At 42.8% G+C, this 10,268-nt stretch overlaps 1 protein-coding gene across 1 annotated transcript; it reads left to right on the forward strand.

Annotated features, from left to right (window-relative positions):
- Positions 1-672: 672 nt before the first annotated feature.
- Positions 673-3,932, forward strand: LOC129684277 (protocadherin gamma-A5-like). Its single transcript, XM_055617385.1, has one exon. The coding sequence runs from the start codon at positions 843-845 to the stop codon at positions 3,282-3,284; it is 2,442 nt and encodes an 813-aa protein (XP_055473360.1). The 5' UTR covers positions 673-842; the 3' UTR covers positions 3,285-3,932.
- Positions 3,933-10,268: the final 6,336 nt, after the last annotated feature.

A 10,268-nucleotide genomic window follows, 5' to 3' on the forward strand; every position in this document is an offset into this window, starting at 1 on the left:
CCCTCCATGGGAAATAAATGAAGACCCGCATTCACTATACTGGTTGCTACCAAAATCCCATCTCAGTAAAATGTCTACAAGTATTTAGAATACAGTAATGGGAAACCATAAATAATGCAAGTAACACAACTCAGACCTTGCGTCTGAGACAGGAAAAGTGCTGATAGCCTTAGATTGAACACTTGGAAATTTTCTCAAAGACTTCACAAGTACACTATCTGTCTTTCTGTATGTGACGGCAAGTATGGGCCACTCTGCAAAGACACTCTGCAAAGTTGGGTTTGTTTCCTTGTCACTATAATGTACTGTTGGGAAAATGCTCTTAAACATATCCTGATAAAAATGAAGTCTTGACATCAACAAAGGTAAGAATTTAAATTTCAATTCAACAGACTCGATGTGGCTAGGACGTAAATAAAGGACTCAGTGGTACATAAAATCAAACACTTTTGGAGAAATGAAACAAAACTAATTATAGTGATCTCAGGTTATAAGAGTCTTATTGTCAGAGTTAAAATTTAGTAAATATAATCACTACTACACAATAATCCAGTAAATATACAGCAAAAACCTTGGAAACGAAAATAACTGAACTAAGAGACATTAAAAACAGAATGGGTGCAGTAACTGATTAGGACTCCGAGTGTCGCTGTTCACCAGACTGGGAAAGAATCCGTCCTGGAAGCGACCAGCTCCCAGCTTCCTCCGCACCAGAGACTAGACAAGCTCCTAGCTGGGGAAAGCCACCCAACCTAAGTCCTCTAGGAAATACGCTCTCCCCATCGTCAGAGAAATAAGAAAACAGCAGGCTGAACCTGGATTGAGAGGAAAACGAAAAGACAATGGCGGATCCACCCAGACGCTGGAGCTGCAGCGACCTGCTGAAGCTCTTCACGCTGCTGGGGACGCTGTGCGCGCCAGGAAAAGGGCAGATCCGCTACTCGGTGCGGGAGGAGCTGGACAAAGGTTCCTTCGTGGGCAACATCTCCAAGGACCTGGGGCTGGAGCCCCGCGAGCTGGCGGGGCGCGGGGTCCGCATCGTCTCCAGAGGTAGGTCGCAGCTTTTCTCGCTGAGCCCGCGAGGTGGCAGCCTGGTCACCGCGGGCAGGATAGACCGGGAGGAGCTGTGCGCCCAGAGCGCGCCCTGTCTTGTCAGCTTTAACATCTTGGTTGAGAGGAAAATGAAAATATATGGGGTAGAAGTGGAAATCCTTGATATTAATGATAACTTCCCCCGGTTCCGCGATGAGGAGTTAAAAGTAAAAGTTAATGAGAACGCGGCTGCAGGGACACGATTGGTGCTCCCCTTCGCGAGAGATGGGGACGTGGGTGCGAATTCCCTCCAGGGTTACCAGCTCAGCTCCAACCCGCACTTCTCCCTGGACGTGAAGAGCGGGCCTGACGGGCAAAAACATCCAGAGCTGGTGCTAGAACAGCCCCTGGACCGCGAGAAGGCGTCCGCTCACGACCTGGTCCTCACGGCCCTGGACGGCGGAAACCCGGCGCGTTCCAGCACCGTCCACATCAGCGTGGCCGTCCTCGACGCAAACGACAACGCACCCCGGTTCACGCAAGGCGAGTACCGCGTGAGTGTTCCCGAGAACATGCCTGTGGGCTCGCGACTCCTCACTCTCACCGCCACCGACGCCGACGAGGGGGTCAACGCCAAACTGACCTTCTCCTTCCGCAACGAAGAAGACCAGATCTCTGAGACTTTCCAACTCGATTCCAATCTGGGGGAAATCTCAACCATTCAGTCCCTGGACTATGAAGCATCCACTTCCTACCTCATGGAGGTGGTAGCCCAGGATGGAGGCGCTCTTCTTGCCAGCGCTACGGTGCTGGTCACAGTCCAGGACGTGAATGACAATGCCCCGGAAGTGATACTCACCTCCCACACCAGTTCCGTTTCTGAAGACTGTCCACCTGGAACCATAATTGCGCTCTTTAGCGTGCACGATGCCGACTCTGGGGAGAACGGAGAGATTTCGTGTTCTATTCCCAAGAATTTGCCCTTCAAACTGGAAAAGTCAGTAGACAATTACTATCACCTGTTAACAACTGGAGCCCTGGATAGAGAGGAGACTTCAGATTATAACGTCACAGTAACCGTTGTTGACCGTGGAACTCCTCCCCTGTCCACAGAGAACCACATCTCTCTGAAAGTAGCCGACATCAATGACAACCCACCCACCTTCTCCCGTTCCTCCTATTCCACCTCCATCTCAGAGAATAACCCCAGAGGTGTGTCCATGTTTTCAGTGAGTGCCTACGACGCCGACTGTGGAGATAACGCTCGGATCTCTTACTCCCTGGCTGAATATACCTTTCTGGAAGCCCCGGTGTCGTCCTACGTCTCCATTAACTCTGACACCGGTGTCCTGTACGCATTGCAGTCCTTCGACTATGAGCACCTGAGAGACCTGCAGCTATGGGTGACAGCTAAGGACAGCGGGAACCCTCCACTCAGCAGCAACGTGTCGTTGAGCTTGTTTGTGCTGGACCAGAACGACAACATTCCCGAGATCCTGTACCCAGCTCTCCCGACCGATGGGTCCACCGGTGTGGAACTGGCTCCCCGCTCTGCAGAGCCTGGATACCTGGTCACCAAAGTGGTGGCGGTGGACAAAGATTCCGGACAAAATGCCTGGCTGTCCTACCGCCTGCTCAAGGCCAGTGAGCCGGGACTCTTCTCAATAGGGCTTCACACGGGTGAGGTGCGCACAGCGCGGGCTCTATTGGACAGAGATTCACTCAAGCAGAGCCTGGTGGTGGCTGTCCAGGACCATGGCCAGCCCCCTCTCTCGACCACTGTCACCCTCACTATCGCTGTAGGGGATAACATCCCGGATGTGCTGACTGACTTAGGCAGCAACAACACCCCTGCCGAGCCCCAGGAGTCAGACCTCACACTCTACCTGGTCATATCCGTGGCAGTGGTGTCCTGTGTCTTTCTGGGGTTTGTCACTGTGCTGTTGGCCCTCAGACTGAGGCACTGGCACATGTCACGCCTGCTTCAGACTTCCACAGGCAGATTGGCCAGCATGCCCACCTCCCATTTTGTGGGCATGGATGAGGTACAGGCCTACCTGCAGACCTATTCTCATGAAATCTCCCTCACTACAGACTCCAAAAAAAGCCACCTAATCTTCCCCCAACCCAATTATGCTGACAGGCTCATCAGTGAAGAGATCAGTGAAAAGAGTGAGCCTCTTCTGATACCTGATAATATACATGCAAACAAAGAGCCAGGAGCTGTTCAGGTTAGTTCTCTCCTTCACTAAGAGCTCGAACGTTTTCTTCATTTGTTTTCTAACTTGCTTTTCTAGTATAGTCAAAATCGTGTAATTTTATAGTAAGTCATTTGCTGTATTGGATTTTAACTCAATTTTGTTCAATAATAGATACTTTTTCAAGTTTTTTGGGGGGGCTTAATATCTTTTCTGGGTGTGTGGATGTTTTAGAAAACCTAGCTGATGATAGTAGGCTTACCTTAAAATAAGTGATGAACATAATCGTTTTCCTTAAAATGTTGCTAGTTTAAAGATCATTATTCTGTTACTAGAAGCTTGCATTAGTTCCAACTGTTATATGTTTGTGTGTGTATATATACTTCCCTTTGACATACTTGTCTACACACTATTAGTGGACAGGTTTTGTAGGTGTGATGGCTTGGGTGAGAATGGCCCTCGTAGGCTCACATACTGAAGTGCTTAGTCACCAGGGAGTGGAAATATTTGAGAAGGATTATGAGGTGTGGCTTTGTCGAAGCAGGTGGATCCACTGGGAGTGGGCTTCGGGATTTCAAAAGTCCTCTAAAACTGTAAACAAGCCACCCCCAATTAAACGTTGTCTTTTAGTCAGGCAGTGATACTGCACACCTTTAATCCCAGCACTTGGAACACAGAGGCAGGTGGGCCTCTGAGTTTGAGGACAGCCTGATCTATTGAGTGATTTCTGGGACAACCAAGGATACACACAGAGAAATTCTGTCTCCAAAATAAATAAATAAATAAATAAATAAATAAATAAATAAATAAACACTTATTTCTTTTATAAGTTGTCTTCATCATGATGTCTCTCCACAATAATATAACAGTAACTAAGACAGTAGAGGATTTTGTATGTGCCTTATATTTTAGTGTACTGTAGATAACAATTTGCAGTATTTCCACAAATCAGTAGACAGTAAGGAAAACTTATGTTCAATTTATATCAGAAATGTAGATTAGATTTATACCAATGATAAAAATCACAACATTCCAAAATCAAAGAGGTCTGGGCCAACCCATATAATTATTGCAAATGTGTCTTTATTGGGAAAATATATCCGTGAGAAGTAACCTTAGAATTCTGTTTTATTCTGTGACATATGTTAAGGTCTCCAAAGAGTTACATACTGCTATGTTCAACTGGTATGAATGTGTCATGCCCCTCGGCGCCTACTGGTTTCTGCTTCTTCACTTATCAAAATCAATATCTCTCAGAATGTTTACATTCTCCAAAGTAAATGCAAATCTTCTTTGTTATAAGAGTCTAACATTTGTATTCAAGAAAGTCAACATGACTTAAAGATGCTTTACATTTTAAAATTCACCTCTTAAGGATGAGCCTTTTTTTTTTTCTTAATAGAACACTTGTTTCTGGGTCTCAAACCTCAGGAACAGGGATTGTATAAAGGAATAACTACTCAATTCATTTTCTGGACCTTTCCATGTGCCCTTTGCTAACTTACTCTTTAACTAGGAATAAATGGTAGAAATTAAATGTATATTAATTAAATATATATTAGTAGTGGGATTATAGGTTGTTTCAGAGACACATGAAAGGTTTATTAACACACTTAAAATGCAGGAGCACTTGATTTTTAATTTCTAAACATGTAAAGGACACCCAGACTATATACATTCTTCTGATAACAATAGGAACCACAGACATTAGATAACAGTATGAACAGCAGACTTGCCCTAAGAACTAATGGATTAGAAAACTAAGATTATGTATGTGAGCAGAGATGTTCATGTCATTCACTTCTTCATGGAAGTGTGTGTGTGTGTGTGTGTGTGTGTGTGTGTGTCTGTCTGTCTGTCTGTACCCAGGTGCCTACGTGTCTGCAGGTGCTTATGGAGGTCAAGGACAATGTCAGGTATTGTCCTTCAGGCACCTTCCACCTTATTATTGAGACAGGGTCTCTCATTGGCCTGAACCTCACCAGGCAGGCTAGACTGTCTGGCCACGGAGCCCCAGAGATCTCCTGTCTCTGCCTCCCCAGTACCAGGAATGCAAGCACTTGCCACCATGCCAGCTTAAAACACACACACACACACAAACAGTTTAACAGGCTGAAACTCAGGTCCTCATCCTTTCAAGGCAAGCACTTCATTGTCTGAGGTACCTCCTGAAGTGGAAGTTTCTGGTTTCTTTGGAAACTCAGTTGTATCATGTGAATATGTTTTTTGTTTTGGTCCCAAGTGTGGGGTATGTGAATGTTCTTCCCCTCTCCCCAAGGAAAATGGGCCCCACAGAAAACAGCCCTCTCAGAAAATAGTCCCCTTGAAAATGCGAGTGGTGTTTGTCAGCTGAAAACTACCTCATACGAGAGTTTTCTGTGAGCTGGAAAAAAATCCTTGTATGAACTCTGAGAAGGGATAAATAGAAGTCCACAGACAGTGAGACAGCACTTTTTGCATCTCTATGTTTTGCAACAGTTTGCATCGCTCTGCTGGTTTTCACAGAGACAAATGCTCCAGAGAACTTTTCTTGCTGCTTGGAGTTTTGCCGCTTTGGCAGACTCATGCCATTTGGGCAGAGTCTTGCAGGTTTTGCTGAGTGGTACCACCTCTGTTGCTGTTGCTGGTCTACTGGTACCACTGTGGTTTGCTGCTTTGCTGTTTGACTGGACTGCTGGTACCCTGACGACTGAAGTTGGTATACCCCCAAAGAACCCAATGACCCTAAGCAGCAGGAAGTAGCTCAAATCAGTCTATAGCCTCTCTCCCCACTAATCACTTGACTAGGATGTGGGTGGGGGTGGAAGGGACGTAGAGACATTTAAGAACCTTAAATAAAGCAGGTGTCTGAAAAATATAAGCCTACAATCTTCCCATCCCTTTTCCATTATTTATAAAGACAATGTTTATGTTTGGTTATGTATGCTGAGACAAGCTTTGTGCAAGGGAAAAACATCCTTTAAATCCCTGTAAACAACTAATAGACGTCATATTAAAAAAAAAATACTTGTCCCCTACACTGTAAGCCTGTATACCATATATACATTATAGTCTTTTATTAGTTGTATGTGTGTTCTGAAAAGCTAGCTTTCCCATTAAAATGAAGTACTCATATAATAGTGGAGAGCAACTTTTCTTGTATAAAATCTTGTTAAAATCCTGTTTTGGTGACATTTCTACTGTTTGGGTAAAGTACAGATACTGAGGCAGGAGAAATGGCTCATCCAGTACTTACAGTGTAAAGCACACTAAGGTTTGAGGGATGGCTTATCAGCTAAGAGCGTCTGTTGCTCTTGCACAGAACTCCAGCTGGGTTTCCAGCACCCATATGGCAACTCATAGCTGTCTGTAACTTCAGTTTCAGGGAGTCCTGACACTCCTATGGTCTCCAATGTTTCCAAGCATACACACAATACATATACAAACAGACAACACATCTATACACATAAAATAAAAATAAATAAATTTTAAAAGAACCTATGTACAACCAAAAAAAAAAAAAAGAAGATATGTACATGTCTGTAGTCCCAGTGCTGGGAAAGAGGATGAAAGAGATGGAGAAGGAAGGGTCTGTGGGACTTGATGTCCAGTCAGAATGACCCATCAGTGAGCCCCATGTTCAATGAAAGACCCTGTCCCAAAAAATAAGAAAGTGATAGAAAAAGACAGAAAGGGCATCTGACATAAGTCTATAAGTCTCTGCATAGCACACACCAAAACCAGTGAATAGTTGTCTAGGATCCTGGGCATAAGGAAGTTTAAGATGCTTTAATGCTTTCTGTTATAAAGTGAGACTGTGTTGCTGTACACCTGCCATGTTGTAGAATAACAATATAGTACATTAGTTAAAGGTATTTTCTTTATGTGTGTTTTCTAGTTTGAAAATCTAATTAAAACTATTAAACACTAGCTGATTGGTGGTGTCACACACCTCTAATCCCAGCACTCAGGAAGCAGAGGCAGATAGACCTCTGAGTTTGAGGCCGGTCTGATCTACAAAGTGAATTCCAAGGATAGCCAAGGCTACACAGAGAAACCCTGTCTCAAAAACAAACAAACAAACAAAAAACACTGTAAAGCACATGTCAGTTAAGAATGTTTATATGAGGCTCATCGTGGTGGTGCACTTCTTTAATCCCAGCACTCAAGGAGGCTGTGACAGGGGCCAGCCTGGTCAACAAAGTGAGTCCAGGAAAGCCAGGACTACACAGAGAGACCCTGTCTTAAAATACAAACAAACAAACAAAAATGTTTACATGAGCTGGGCATTATGGTGCACACCTTTAATTACAGCACTCAGAAGGCACAGCCAGACAGATCTCTGTGAGTTCAAGACTAGCCTGGTCTACATAGTGAGTTGCAGGAGAGTCAGAATTATGTGAGAAACCCTGTCTCAAAAAAATAGTTTCAATGATCATATAGTAAACTGGGAACTAAGGAAAAATCAACATTAATAATAATGTCATATATATATATATATATATATAATATTTTTTTAAATTCATATCTCAGCTCCCAAATGCAGATAATTTACCACGGTTCATCTACTTGGGGCCAGGTGAGTTGATGCATGGCTTTCATTTCAGTGCTCAGGAAACAGAGACAGGCAGATCTCTGTGAGTTCAAAGCCAGCCTGGTCTACAAAGTGAGTTCCAGGATAGGCAGAACTGTTACACGGAAAAGCACTGTCTCAAAAAACCGAAACCAAACAAACAAAAACGAAGCAAAAGGCCATAACCAAACAACAACAACAAAAAAAACAAACTACTTGGGAAAAACAATACAATTTAGAATAATTGTAACGAGGTGATGAACAATACTATTTGTGAATTACTTTTTATTGCATGAGAGTTTCATACACGAATAAGATTTTTTTATCAACTCCCATTTCTCCCCTTCAAATCCTCTCTTAATATCCACACTTTTCCTCCTAATTTTATGTTCTTTTGTAAAATAACTTCACTGAGTCCTCTCAAAACTGCTTGTAAAAAATGGATAGCATCTCAGAGCCCACATTCCTGAAGAAAACTAAATCTCTTTCTCCCAGCAACTATCAATTACCAACAACTCCTCAGATAAGGATGGGGGTTTTTGAGCTCCTTCTCATCCATGACAGTATTTTGGTTTGCTTGATCTTGTGCAAGTCTTGTGCATTCAGTCTCAGCTGCCGTGAATATGTGTGTGCAATGGCATTCTCATGTCCAACAATTCTGTTTTCCTACAGATGTCTTCTCCCTCTGGCTATTACAAACTTTCTACACCCTTTTCTGTGATGACCCCTGAACTCTGGAGGAAGGGGATCTAGTGTAGATGTCTCATTAATAGCTGAACACTCTGTAGTCTCTTATTCTCTGCATGTTGGTCACATATAGGCCTCTTTGTTATTCACTACCTACTACAAAAAAGAAGCTTCTCTAAGGAAGACTGAGATATGTACTAATATATGACTATAAAGATAAACAGTTAAGGGGCAGTTTATTACCATGTCCTGTTAGCAGAATAATGGTACTAGCGCCAATGACTTTAGCCAGCCATGGAGTTTTGGCTCAATTAATGGTACCAGGAATGAGTCCTGTCTTGTGATTGGTTTTTAATTCAATCAGAGAGTTGTTGGTTGCTCCTATAACATCCATGCCATTGTTACATTAGTGAACATATATTGCCAGGTCAGCTGTTATTGTAGATCACAGGATTCACAGCTGTCAAAGACTGTTGATGACTTTTCTCCCTTGGTAGCATGCATAGAATATTACAGCACTTCCACCTTACAACTATCCAGTAGAGATGAAGTTTCCAGGTAGGTAACAGTTTGATTTTGCCAAGCCCTATGACTCAAGTATGTGATATCTTCAGCAGTCTTACCCTCAAGTTCTGGTAAATTCATTTTTAAACAATACTTATTTAATTGAAAAATAAATGCTTAGAAACAAGAAAAGAGAATCTTTTGCTTCTTACTATATAATTTTATGAAAACTATTAATCTTTTTGTTTACTTTTGTACATGCCTGTAATTCAGCACTGAGGAGGCTGAGGCAAGAGAAGGGTGGCAGTTGTAGTCCAATTTGTGCATAAATCAAGTTCTAGATCCAGGTCAGCCTGAGCTACATAGTAAGATCCCCCCATATATGTATGTGTATGTGTGTGTGTCTTCAGAAAGAAAACAGGATAAAAACTAAGAGCTATGAGATTTATAACATTTATAGGTTAAAGTAAAGGGGAATAAAATGAAATTTTACACCCCCAGACTGTTATTTCTAGAATATTTGTGCTATTTCTTCTGCAGTCACCAAACTTTCATTCATTTGTATACTTTTCAAATGTGTTATTGGTCTCTCAGGTCTACTGAGGTAAACCAGAAAAGTGGCATTATGACCATTTCCTGAAAAAGAAGTCAAAACTGTAACTATGCAAATACACATTTTTGCAACAAGGTAACTTCTGCTATTTGAGAAGTGATGAAGCAATTAATTTGGAGGGATATAAAATTCAAGTTTGCATAAATAGCAGCCATACTACATAAGAAGTATTAAAATCTTGACAATGGAAAGGAGTAGTATCAGCATCAGTACACAGTAAAATATCGTTCTGAGTCTTTATTTGTAGCCGTTAGTGGCTACTGCTGCAGTTCCTTTGCCTGATTGTAGAGTGCCACCCTTGGCTAGTGATGAGCAAAGTCTTGACCCTTGCAACTGCAGCATAATTGTCTAAGAACTCTGAATTTGTCTGCCTACCACAAGGATATCCAGTCGACAGAAAACCTACCACTAAGACAAAGCAAGTACTCCAAACTCCCAGAATTGCCCGGGATAGCATGAAAACATCTCTGGACATGGGCCTGGCAGGACCACAACCTATGGCATTTCTCCTCTGCTGTCTGTGTTCTGCCTGATGGTCTCAGATATTTACATAATTCATTCTGGAAGGGCCAGCCACGGCCTCACTTCTGAAAAACCTTCCTGAAGGTCTGGCATGCAGAATTTGCTGTCATAACCAGTGGGTTAATACTGAGAAAACACTTTAAACACAGAGGATGATTTA

Source organism: Psammomys obesus, unplaced genomic scaffold (genome assembly GCF_907164565.1).
Source record: "Psammomys obesus unplaced genomic scaffold, mPsaObe1.curated_primary_1811, whole genome shotgun sequence".
NCBI lineage: Eukaryota > Metazoa > Chordata > Mammalia > Rodentia > Muridae > Psammomys > Psammomys obesus.